This window comes from Scomber japonicus, chromosome 3, assembly GCF_027409825.1.
Source record: "Scomber japonicus isolate fScoJap1 chromosome 3, fScoJap1.pri, whole genome shotgun sequence".
In the NCBI taxonomy this organism is placed as follows: domain Eukaryota; kingdom Metazoa; phylum Chordata; class Actinopteri; order Scombriformes; family Scombridae; genus Scomber; species Scomber japonicus.
In genome coordinates, this window is record NC_070580.1 from 15,291,889 (window position 1) to 15,305,590 (window position 13,702).

The 13,702-nt window shown below is 37.7% G+C and overlaps 1 protein-coding gene across 2 annotated transcripts in view; it reads left to right on the plus strand.

The window, feature by feature from the left end:
* camk1b (calcium/calmodulin-dependent protein kinase Ib) overlaps window positions 1–13,702 on the plus strand; it is a 32,477-nt gene that overhangs the window by 11,925 nt on the left and 6,850 nt on the right. For both annotated transcript variants that reach the window (XM_053315225.1, XM_053315226.1), the window contains exon 3: window positions 11,671–11,802. In XM_053315225.1, the coding sequence (XP_053171200.1) occupies window positions 11,671–11,802 (132 nt within the window). The remainder of the gene's footprint in view (window positions 1–11,670; window positions 11,803–13,702) is intronic.

The window sequence follows — 13,702 nt, forward strand, 5'->3', positions numbered from 1 at the left end:
GACCCTATTTTACTATTTCGTCTAGTGGGGACAACCATTTTTGAAACTGGTCCAGTATTCAGTGAGAGCACTTCAGCCAGCCAGTAATCTGACCATCAATGCATGTCCAATAAAAGTGTTTTTTTTTCACTGACAGGCTCAGATTGTTGTCTGACAACATTATGGAAAGGACCATTCAGAGAAATAGAGCCTTTTTCGGTCTGTTGTTTTATTTTTGGTATTTTCTGTTTAAATGCAGGAACTATTCTAAGCCTTCTGTCCTATTACTATCACACTAGTTCTACTTTTATTTCAGGAAGTGTAGACACAATAGCAGCAAGTAATATATTCTGAATCTGTATATCTTGCACTGATGTGGTGCTTAATATAGTGTGATAAAGTTTAGAAATGAATTAAGTAATTTATAGTAAATTATAACAATTTAGGATTCAGTATAAGTGGAGTTTCAGTCTGGAGTTTTTGCCTCAAAATGAGAGTTTTGCTCACTTGCAAACTAGCTATTCCTGTTATATTACATCATTTGAATGACCCTATCCTAACTGCATTACCTGTTGGTTTCTCATTTGTATTGTTCAGATGTCTATGTTTTTACTTTTGTGCCTGGAAACAGCTCTTTGTTTTTCTTTCTTTTTTCTCATCCTTTTTTGTCTTCATTTTTCCCACACCCAACTGCCAGTTTTGCGGTTTCTCTACTGATAACAAACTGCACTAATGGGCCTTGTTGCCTTTTCTGACATTTAAATGGCTGCGCATGTTCTCATGCCGAGAGCGGTAAGTCCGGCCTTCTCTGACAAGGGGAAATTCTCTGCATATTCAGCCCAGAATACACTGCAAAACAGAGAGGGGATGGAGCAACAAGGGACGCGGCATGAGAGGAAGTGGAGGGTTAGGGGAGCATGTTGTAATCATCTAAAATCGTTAGCACTGATGGATTGGCCCCCGCCTGTTTCTGTCACTCATGTCGAACAGTGACCCAGTAGCCCCTGTCGGTCGTGTGATCAGCTATTGGCCAGGATTGATTTGGGAAGAGTAGTGTGTGTATATGTGGGTGGGGGGTGGGGGGCACAAAGAGGGAGAGGGTTCATAACAACAACACATGTTCTAGTTATAACTTGGTGTTTTCCCTGTGCAGTTGTGTATATTCATATGGTTTTAATTGACAGTTCAAAGTTTATAAGTATTTCTTTCTATTTTCCCTGTCTCCTCACCTGTCTGGATGAATACATTCATCATACATCTCTTTTTCCAAAGCAAGGAACCCTCTCACCTTTTATTTATGATTTGATCAACTGAACATGTCTCATTAAGACCTTTAAACCCTTTCACACAGATATTTTTATTGTTGTTATTATCTAGGTGATGTAGAAACTGTAGTTAGGGCTAGGACACAATCTGGTAGTCAAAAGAGGAACCTTTTGCTCCACTTGTTCCCTCACACTCGTGCCTCTCGGCTACATTACACAGGTTTTGATACTGATTTAGCACTCTATCTGAGGGCTCTCTGCTTCTGAGTGGAAAGATTCAATAGCTTGACACTCATTTGGGTTGTGTGTGTGTGTGTGTGTGTGTGTGTGTGTGTCTGTGTGTCTGTGTGCATGTGTGTTTGCATGTACACTTGAATTTGTAGATGCATTTGTGAGAGATTTTAGGTTGTGTGAGAAGAGGTGAAGTTCTGACCCAGCATTAGTGTCAAATGCACTTGAATCACATCATGACAAATATCCCATCTTTGTGAAATTTTATCAAAGATGCTGGACATAGCTCTAGGTTTTATACTGGATTCATATTTTAATGCCACAGAAGTGAAAACTGGTGAAATGTCAGTTGAGTCTGATTATCAGCTTATAATAGAAGGCAAATTTTGCACTGTCTTGCCAGTATTTTATTCTCCTCTCTGTATATGTTGGAGCTATTTAACAAACAGAAGAGCTCCTTGATGCAGAGAGGTCTGAGTATTTATGTCTAAGAAGCTTATGTGCTGTGGATTCATGAACTACTGCACAAACAGCCAGGTGATGCTACCACTCACAAACTGAGGTGCAAGACACAATCATTTGCTATGAGTCGCATCACAGATATTAAAACAAATGCATTATAATGGATGGAAACGGGGACTGTCTTCACTTATTTTAATTTATTTGTTTTTTTAGTACCCTTTACAGTTCACTAATGAGCACAACTTAGGCTGCTTCTTTAACTCATATGTAGAAGTAACTCTTTGTCTGACAAAAACATATTCAAACTTTTTGGTTTTACGTTTAGGTTTAAATGTGTGTCATTACTGTCATTACTGGCAGAGTGAAAAGTGATACTCAAGTGAAAGGGATTTAATGAATATGAAAAAGTGGAAATCGGCACACTTACATTTTTTAAGGGCGTGCTGAACCTTATTCTTTCAAAAAATAGTTATTGTGAAATATAAACAGAATTTAATAGTAAGTAAGTACGCTTATTTAAAATGCAAAATCACATGAGTCTCAGTACACTTTACACATTCCAGATAAACAGACTATAATACATGACAACACAATACAATGAAATAATCAGAAATAGAAATAGCCTACAATGGCCAACATTTACAATAGTATTACTTTAGATAATGCACCTGAATCCCAGTTGTTAAACTTCAATTGCTTGCAGTGATGTCTATCTTCCTGATATTCAAACAGTCTGTAGAGGCAGAGCAGCCTGTGAGAAACATCCCTCTCTTAATACACTTTCGTGTCAGTATGTTTAGTTGAGGTGTTGACACAGGGAGGAGCCTGGAAATAGTCCTTGAGGGACTTTTTGGGTGTTATTTTAGTTGCTATTTCATTATTCGGTGTTTGTACGGTGAGACAGAATCAAATGAATTCAAATTGCTGATTAACAAAGTAGTTCAGACAAAAGGAAACGGCCACCGTTGTGGAGCGGATGAGTCTCCCAGTGTGAGCGCTGTCCCGCTTCATCTATTTTTCATCTCGCTCTCTCTCTTTCCATGCTTCTCTTTTTCTATCTCTGTCCTAACTCTCTTCCCCTCTCTCCAATGTTTACTACAATATCATATCTCTTCTGCATGTGTCCCATCCCATATTGTTTTTTTTTTTGTATAAAACAAACTACACCATTTTATTAAAGAGTGAATTCTTTCTTTTCTTTTCCTTGCTTTGTTTTTTTCTCACTTTTCTTTTGTCATACAGTTTTATTATGACTAAGCTGTCGGATGAGCAGAGCTAAGACCTTCCCTCTTTAAAGTGGAGGAGGCACACACAGTCCCTGGCTCCTGTAATGGACCTCAAGGCACAGGACAACATGTTACTCTGGTAGCCCTTGTAAAGCTGTCTCAGCCACTGATCAGGCACACGCAAGTTATGAAGACTTGTGGCACGCTACTCTATGTCTTTATCTATCTTGTCATCTCTTCTCTCTGTGCCTTTTTCATTCAGTGCAGATACCCAACTGGTCACTTTTACGCTAAGTTGTCAAGCCTCAGGTGCAGCATCATGGCATTGAGAGTTTAACCGTTCTTTCGAAAAATTACAACTGGGAAACCATTTCCCTTTCTCCAACCCTATCCTGAAAATCCATCCCTGCTTATGGCACCCTCAGCCCTTCAGCCCTGCCCTGACCTAATTCGCACAGAAGCCTGCGTCTCAGCACAGCACAGCTCAGCATGGCATAGCCTGCAGTTCCTGGAATACACACACACGCACAAACACACACACACACTAACACACATACAGTATATGCCCACTGTCTGGCCCAGTTATACACCTCCATCTGCTCACAGCATTATATCCCCCTCCTAACAAGTACGCATGCAGGCATCTTCCCACAGTCTTTCTCCATCATTATCATCTCTTATTACCCATATTCCCCACATGACAAGCTGTCCACATATCAGCAAACGGGCTTGAAAAGACTCTCCATGTGCTTTTTTATCTCTGGTCTGAGAAGTCCTTAGTTCTTTGTTTTGCAGTTTAATTACAGTCCACTCTATGATTTGGTTAGGGATATTGTGTTTTTTTTATCTGGCTGTTTCAAAGGGATTCCTTTCAGTAAGTGGACTTGAAACTGAGGAAAGTTGGATCAGTTCTTTTCTTACAAGAGAAATAGAATACTTAATTGAGGTGCATTAATTGAGTTTAGATCATTAGATGTTGGTACAAAACTGCAGATACAGCATATATTAATGTATATATCATGGAGTTTGATATTCAGGCATAGCTGCATTTTGGTCTCAAAAAACTCCTGAGCAAAATATGTGGGTTCAGCTCACCCCAAGCTAACTACTGTCTTTTTTCTCTTTTGAAAGCTTTTAGACTGAACCAACCAGTAAATGTCAAATGAAAAATAAAGAAATTGTCTCTTCTAAACCTGCTCACCTTAAAGTCTGTTAACCATCCCGAAGAAACAGGACACTGTTTGTGTATAGACATAAGATCGCGTCACACGTCCACAGTGTCTGTCACACACTGGTCATGTACATAGCCAAAACATTGCTCAACACTTGCATATAAATCTAAAGATTTACACTTGTTTATATTTAACAGGGTTACACATATCCAGTTCAGTGTAAGAGTGCTGTGTAGAAAGTGAAAATGTGTTTTCGGTGATGATTCATGAAAACATTTTTTCACACCAGACATCCAAATGTAAATTGTTAGTCATTCCCTCTTTTAGATTTACAGATATACAGATACAGAAGTTAGTTGGGGAGGAGTAGGAGGAATGGTGGAAATACAGTGTCACTGTCTGCCTTGCCATCATCACTCCACTCCAGTCTGGAAGTGATCAGCAGGACACAAGAATACCAGCTTTATTATTTGTCTTTAAGTATAAGAACCAGTGCATTTCTATATTGCTCACATTTCTCTACAGAACAAACAGTTCTTGATATGGTCAAAAGGTTTCCTCTCGTTGAGTCACAGTGTGTAGCGCAAAGCCAAAGGACACAGATACTGGCAGGTTAATAACAAACCATGGCAACACTCACATTAAGGGATTATTAAAATGAGACTAAAAAAAACATGATGATACCAGTGATATTAGTTAAAAGTAAATCCCCTTTTTATTACACAGGCAATACTTGGTTTGTACTGTAGCCACACATCTATTCATCCAGAACCACTTTCAGTCTATGTTTATTACCACAGTGATGTGACTGTACTCAGAGGATTAAAGCATATGCAGTAAGTGCATCAGCACCTGGATAATGTTCTTTCATGGACACATAGCTGTGTAATTAAATTAAAGCTGAGGTATTGTCTTTTAATTGTTTACTCAGCTTGCTCAAATCTTAATGACTTAATACTTTTGACCCGCAAGCTACATTTAAAATAAATCTAAAAGAAATTATATCTTTGGTTTAAATTGCTTTGTATTAAATCTAAATCATATAGTACTTTTTAGACTGAGCTACTACTCATTGAGTGAGGTTTCAGATAACAGGTGAGATTGTGGTTTGATCATGGAGTCATGTTTGGAAGGCCCACAGAGCAAAGATGCTCTTTTTATTTTCAGGGCCAGTATCACAGTTGGGTATCTCTCAGCTCTGATTGGACCAGATGGTCTTTTCCCTGTCTCTCTCTGACCTCTGCACAGTTGCCATTTTGTCAACTGTTTACATACCTTCTTGACCAACTTCTCAGCAGGACTGATAGTACCTTTGGTTGGAGTTTAAGAAAACATTGAATTTATAGGAAGGAATTCTCATGACTCACCAAACCATATGAGGACTGCTTCCTTGTTTTATTTATTTAAGTCAGTATTTATGTGTTTTCCATTTGGATTTAACACAGCATGTGTAAATGTCTGAATTGGTACCTATGGAACATGACAGATGGTAAGAAAAAGCAGACATGAACATTCAGAACAAGGAGATGGATTGAAGGGTCTAAAATACAGAGATTTGTGAATGGTTGGCTCCACTAAGAGGCAGGCTATACAAAGGTGTGTTAGTTTTGTAATAATTGCATGTAAAAGGATAACAGTAACAGTCACCAATATATTGATGGTCCATGTCATTACGCGATTATTAATTATCATTATTTTAGGAAGTCATAAGAGCTCAGCTGGTTTTGCAGTGTGTGTGTGTGTGTGTGTGTGTGTGTGTGTGTGTGTGTAACTATGACCTCTGTTGTTCTGCTGATACATATTTGCATTTGTGTGTTTGTTGTACGGAGGTGAATTCAAATGCATGCATGATGGCATGTGATGCGAGATCTTTGTATTTAAATTCCTTTGATGTACCAAGTGAGGCATAGTGGGACACACACATGAAAAGGTTGCTTGTAGCAACAGAAACTAAGCAACACCAGGTGTGTATTTTCAGCTAGCAGCCTACCCAACGGCATAAAAAAGTGATGTTATAAAGAGATAAACTGCGTGAAATAACCACACTCATGTTTGACGTAGTGAAAGTAAAAAGGCCATGCCTTGTCCTTTATTTGAGGGGGATGCAAAGTGTTTGGACACTGCATTTGTGCACAATACTGAAGTCTCAACTTCTGGGAAATATATTGTTTTATTGGTGTATAAATATTTGCACAGTTTTAGGCTCCAACACATTCAAATTGTGTTGCTGTCTGTCTATATTTAAGCTCTTATGTAAAGTATTTGCACAGTGCATTTCTGAGAACACACCCAACTGTTTGGATAGTGTCAGTACATGTGACTTTACTGGGGGTTTAATGGCTAATAGCTTTGAAGTGGTTCTGCTTGTGTGTGTGTGTGTGTGTGTGTGTGTGTGTGTGTGTGTGTGTGTGTGTGTGTGTGTGTGTGTGTGTGTGTGTGTCTTCCTTTACACAGATCCTACGATGGTGATAAGAATGTCCTGTTAGGAACAGGAACAGCTCGGTAAACACAGTTGTTTACCTTATAATCCAGTTGAAACCTTTGCTGGGATTAAGCTTTCAGCATACTCACAACTACACGACTCTGTACCTGCATCAAATATTTTTCACTATTTTGCCCTGAATACTTTCAGAACCTTTACTGTGTCAGCAGCAGGATTGCATTTTGGTGCTCACTGATTTTTAATAATGTAATATTTTACGCTGCTGGGTACTGTACAGGCAGTCGGCCTCTCAGATGATGAATTTCAACTGTTCCATCTTCTGCACTTCACTGTTGAGCTTCTGATTTTTTATACCATATGTGTTGTTTTATTTAGGTGAAACCCTTCAGAATTGAAGCCAATGTCATTAGTGGTTAGTAATAAAATATCTTGCTTTACTTTCATTGCTTACAGCATAAACAGTGGAAAGGCCTATGATGTATAGACAAGCCTAAAGTATGGTGCATGCTGTTCATTAGTACTGTTTACTCACATAAACCTATGTCATTGTGTGAAACTCAGCATGACAATTGAGCGTTTATCTCTTCTAACTTTCATCTCCATCCTCTTCATTAGTATTAGTGGAAACGCTTCTTATCTCAGAAGTTATGACTTGTACAACAGTGAGTTGTTACTGTAAGGTCAATAACAGTCATATATTTTAATGGTTTTGGTCAGCATGATGAAAAACTACAGTGACATATAGTCCACTGGCATTCAGAAAGAATCTTGTGGTACTGCATGAAAACAGGGCCCAGTGCCATTTGCTGACAGGAAGTCAAGGGTAAAAGGTTTCTGAATCTGATAAACAAGTTACAGGCTCTATCTGCAGTCTAGCTAAATTGGGGTTGTTTTAAATTGCAAATAATGATGTGCCTGAAATTTAACCCCTCTTATAACTTCTGGACTATCCATGCTCAAAGATACATTGGTGTTCTCAGAGTTTCCTGATGTTTGTGTGAACCGCTAGTTGACACTTCCCCAGAGCCCCTTGGTTCTGTCTGTGGGTGTATGGAGAATGTCAACTAAATCCTCCAGATGCTGCAGAGGAATTTGCAGCGCTTCACACAGCTGGATTTCTGCCAAAGTTAATGGCCTTTGTGTGGCAGTTATAGTCTCTTGTTAAGATGTGACCACAAGGCCTCACTCCCAAGATAACTGTTACTTTGATCAGGAAAAGGTTAGTAACACCAGACGAGCCATATGTAGGTCACTCTGAGGAGAGTAAGTTATGGAACCAGAGATGAAAAGCTGGGGTTATGGTACATGGACTGTACATTGTTGCTTCTTTGATATATTGATTTAAAAATGTTGCTGCTAAAAATAATAAAAGTATACCATGTTTTAGAAAATATGGGCAGAAAAGTGAGCCAGCAGGAGGCCCAGATGGTACCATGCTTGTCAACAATTAACAACAGATGATTTTCATGGATCAGAAACAAACAAGGCAAGATGTTTGTTGCCTTATAGCAAATTGGAAGCAGACTGGCAACTTTTTATTAGTGTTGTATATCACAGACGGGATGAAGTGAGCGATTAAAAGTAAGAACGGAATTTAAGTAAAGAGTTAACAGAAGCCCTTAGTAATGTGATTATAAGTATTATAAGAGACAATTAAGCATTGAAAATTGACCAAAGCTTTCCCAGTTGTCAAATGTTTCTTTAAAATTATTTTACATTTGGTATGAAGTACAGAGTGAGTGAGTAACTTGAGCAACTAAACAAGTTCAAATAAATGAAAATGAACAAGCAACAATATGTCAGTATGCATTGTTTACTTTTAGAAAATACTCACTTATTTTACTGTTAAAACACTAAGAGGTTCTGCATGGGGAGAAAGAGAGCAGTTTACCTGTTCAGAGGTGATTAACACAGCCATAGAGCAAATATCATTTGGTTTTAAGCAGTCAACATGCATCAAAACATGATCATGTTCCAGTATTCAGCGTCACATATTGGAGTTATACAGATAACAAACTGAAGTAAACACTTGAATTATTTCATTCAGTAATTGTACATTGCAGTCTTTCACACCTTTTTCGTAAAATTTCAAAATGTAGTCTTCAAAATAAAAAATCATTATTTTTAAACACAGAAGAGAATATTTGTCACAGAGAAGTTGTGGGTTATTCACTTTTTGTGGTGACACTGGCATGGAACGATGCAGTCCTTCCTTTTTTGTAAAGCTGATAGTGTATCTGCAAACCAGTGACTGAACAATGATGGTTCCTCTCTGCCCACACGCTACGGCTATCTGTGGACCAAGAGATATTATAAGGCACAAACTGACAGCTGACATGCAACCCCCCCCCCCCCCCCCCCCCAACCCCCGTCCTACATGTACACTTCTGTTTTCGTAACTTACTGTGACATCAGGGAGTGTTTACATTTACGTTTTACATTTTGCAGTTTGCAAAAATGCACAAGCAGGTATTGGTGTGATATCATTGTATTTGTGCAAAGAGATGTCAGATAGGTTTGAACTTTCCTTCAGCCTGAATAGCACATGATTTATGGTGGCATTTTTTGGCAGCCCCTCTTAGTATAATAATTGGCTGTTCCAAAAGAAACACTCATATGTTCACCATAAATTGATGCAGAGTGGGTGACTGCTTGGTAAAAACAATATCAGAGGAAGTATGATTAAGATCTGATGTACAAACTTCCCTAGAAAAACGTATGTTCATTTATCGTGCCATGAAAAAACAAAAAAAACAGGTTACTCATGTTACTGCGTCATGCTCCATCTGTAATTTTAAGAAGACAGTAATAACATTTGAAATATCGCCACATTTACAACAGAATAATATGCATACAAATCAAACTTACATCACATCATGGTATGGTAAATCCACAGCTGAATACTTTAGTTTAGTTAGAGCATGATATTTAGGTTCATTAGTTAGGATAACGCAACATAAAAACTATGTTGTCTATTCCTCCAGAGACTCTCATACATACCAGTGTGATGTTGGGCTCAAACCTTTAAATGTGGGTCAGGATTCCTTTGGGTCAAAAACTCCTGGACCACGGCCAAAACGATAGAGATGACGGTGCCTCTACCCATTAATGGGTCATGGGAAAATACTAAAATTCTTTTGCTAGTTTAAGTTTGGTGCTTTCTTTTTAACTGTTGACTTAGATAGAAAGAACATCAGATCGGGTGGTTATAATTCTAGGTGCTGTCTAAAGGAGGTCATTCATCTTTCTCAAACCTTTTAAGGATTTGGGAAAAAGACCTGAATATGGAGATAGATGAAAACACATGGCTAAATATATGTGACAGAATACATTTTCCATTTACAAGTAACAAGATCACAGAAACACATTTTAAATGTATCCACCAATTCTATCTCACGCCAATAAAAATGCATAAAATCTCCAAAAACAATTCACCACTTTGCCCTAGGTGTATTTTGGTATTGTGAATCATTGAGTTTTGGATTTCAGTTCATCTTTTTACCAAATCCATGCTTCTATTTACTCCATGATATGCCTGGATTCCATATAGATAATAAAAAAAGCAGATTCCTAATAATTATATCATACTATGCTAAAAAATGTATACTTACTTTATGGAAAGATGAATCAACTCCTTTGTTTAAGATGTTTGTAAACCACCTCACAATTTTTTTTCCTTTAGAGACTCGCATATAAGAAATATGGCCGTGAAGTGTTATTTGATGAGATGTGGGGGGCCTTTACTTTCTTTCCTTAGGGAGCTATGTTTGTGATTTTTGGCTCAGAGCTTGAGTCAGTTGTATGAAAAATGTTGCTTCTTATGCTTCTGTTTTTCCAGTAGATTGCGCACTTGGTGTATGTGGAAATGATGTATGTTTATGTATGTTTATGTATGTATGTATGTATAGAGATGTATGTATGTATTTATGTATTTAAAAAAATACTAGCAAAAAATACTTCAGCATGCCACCACCCTGCATATAACTGCAGTGTTATCTGTGTAAATATATCAACATACTGTGCCACATTTTTAAATATACAGTATGTACAGTAGCATAGATGAAGTGATAAAGGTACAGTTTGTCCATAAATATGCTCAAATTGATTAATGCATGACATTATCTGTTTTGCTGTGTTTTTGGGTGTATGTCTGAACATATGTTGATCTTTTATTTTACTTGTATGATTCACATACACACACTGTATTGTAAACTACTGAACTGCACTGTGTAGTGGAGATATTATGAAAGATTAATGTGCAGCCACACTGCCCAGAACACATTTGCACTCACATAGAGCCAAATGTTTAAGCAATTCAACGAAATTGTGAATATCTACCATATCAAATATCTACAATTTATCTTGAAGCTTTGGCAATTGTGTTGTGAACTTTCACACCAAGTATGTTGAAAGGAAATTTAAGACAGAAAGAGATGTTTTACTACATCATAACAGTGTGCAGTGACCATAGCTGATTGATTGATGGTGATGACATGGGCAATATTTTAAGTTTAAAGCAGTTTTGGGCATAAGACATAAATCCCTGTTATGAAGGGAGCAGATTTAGCTAAATTTCTCACCAGGATAAACTTCAACATTTGATAATGGCAGTTCCAAATCATCCCACTTAGTTGTAGACTCTCCAAAATTTGACTCAGCAACCCAAAGACTTAAGGAGGAGGCTGAAGTTAAAAATAAACGCAATCTGGTATCAGCAGGATCAAATTTCTACCAGTGCTTACATGTACACTTAATAGCCAACTTATCTCAACAGTTTGGTCAATGTAACATCAAAGCAGGCATTTTACATCTCCACTCTGCACATGCATTCATGTGAAGAGCTCAGCCAATGATAAATGGACTGAGGTCTGACCTGTGTGTTTGTGTTTCAGGGGAGCTTTCTCTGAGGTGGTCTTGGCAGAGGAGAAGAGGACGCAGAAACTGGTGGCCATCAAGTGTATCCCTAAGAAGGCATTAGAGGGCAAGGAAAACAGCATTGAGAATGAGATAGCAGTCCTGCACAAGTAAGTGGACAATGTCAAACCTTATTTTTGTTTATAATTTATTATCATAAAAGGTTTATTTAAATATGAAATAAACAAGTTTTTTTTCAAACTAGTCTGTTTTGTAAGCACAAACCTTTTAGATGTTTAGCAATGTGCAGCATTAGCCTGCATCTGAAATATTAGCTACAAGGTTCAAGATGGTACATTTTTCATCACTGTATCTACCTTTCTGCATCATGTACATGGTGTCTGATTACTAGATACCATATGCAGTATGTCATATATCATATATACTGTAGTAATATGATATAACTGTAGTAATATGATATAACTATATACTGTAGTAATATGATATAACTTCCTCTCATTTGTCACTTGATTATTGTATATATATTTATATATTCATGTATTTGGTTCCTTATATCCAGAATATAAATGGACTTTCCCAACAGTGGGAGGCGGGGGTTAAAGGATGAGTTTCCACAAAAAACAAAAACAGGAAGAAAAAAAAACAAGGCCTTGATTTGAGATGTCCGGTTCTACTATTTATGACTCAACCCCACAGTGGGAGTGTAATTTCATCTGTGTTGTTCAGTGTATTGAAATGATGCTTTCAGAAAATTCCACAGCAGCTTGTGTTTCAGGAAAATTGTCCTAGTTAATCTGGAAAAACCACAGACCTCATTGTGACTTCTCATTGAATTACTTTCTATTGAAGAAATCTTTTGAATGAGATGCATGTTCTATTCTGTACACCTAATGAGCAGCTTCATGAAAGAAATGCTGGTGTTGAATTTCTTTAACCTTTCTTTTTAAATGCTTTGAGCACCATAAATAAAATAGAATCCAACTACAATGTTGAGTGATAAATATATGTTTTTTGTAATTTGGGAGAACAGACCCTTTAACTTTCTCATGGTGCTGTGCATCCTGTTCTGCACCTACAATAACTTCTTCTGATTCTTCCTCAACCAGCTAATGCCCAAGTTTTTATTCACCTGTACAGTACGATAATGTTTTAGTATAATAAAACAAAGCCAGGTGACAGTTACACTCATTGTAATTGTGGAGTGGCTCAAACGTCGAAAGAGAGGTACTCTTTAGATGTGGGGAATTACAGGCCATGGCGAACATGGATGATCTACATTGGGTCCCAAGTTATTTTTAGAGCTCTTGTTGCCTGGGTTACAGGAGACACACAACTCAAGCTAATATACAGCGATGATCCCTCCTGAGGTGAGGGTGGTTGAATGAGAGTGACGGGGGTTAGTTAGCAGCTCCATTAGAATTTTGACAAATGGAGTAAACTGGAGGTTAACTTGGCTTTAAAATCACAACACACTCACACTCATACTCAAGTTTGTGTAGACTCACACAAAGGTTTCATTCACACGTCATCTTCAACTCCCCCTTGGTATGTAGAGTGGGGGACAGAGTCTGAGTGGGGAGCTAAGTATTTAAAATGTTAAAATACACATTTTCTTAAAGCTTCTTAAAGAAATCAACAATGGATAAAAAGGCTATTGTATAAATGGTGTAGCTTGTGGTGAAGAACCCACAAAGGAAAAATGACTCACAGAGAGTTTTAACAGCTTTCAGATTTATGTTGGGATTCATTCACACCACCATCATTGATCTAATTTACACCAGCTGCAGACAGATGTTTTTACCACCAAAAAACAGACATACAAACAACATAAAAAGTGACTAGCTGGTGAACATAATGGGGCATTTAGCAGCGAAAGACCCAGATATTTTTAGATATTTCAGGAGTAGGTGGTCAGCAAATCAAAGGTAAAAGTAGAGTGAATGTTGGACTTACATCCGTCAGCTGTCCAGAGACACAACTCAATATGAATAATAATGTCTCATGCCTGCTAGAAGTGTAAATAGGTAACTGTTTGCTAACAAGTTTGCT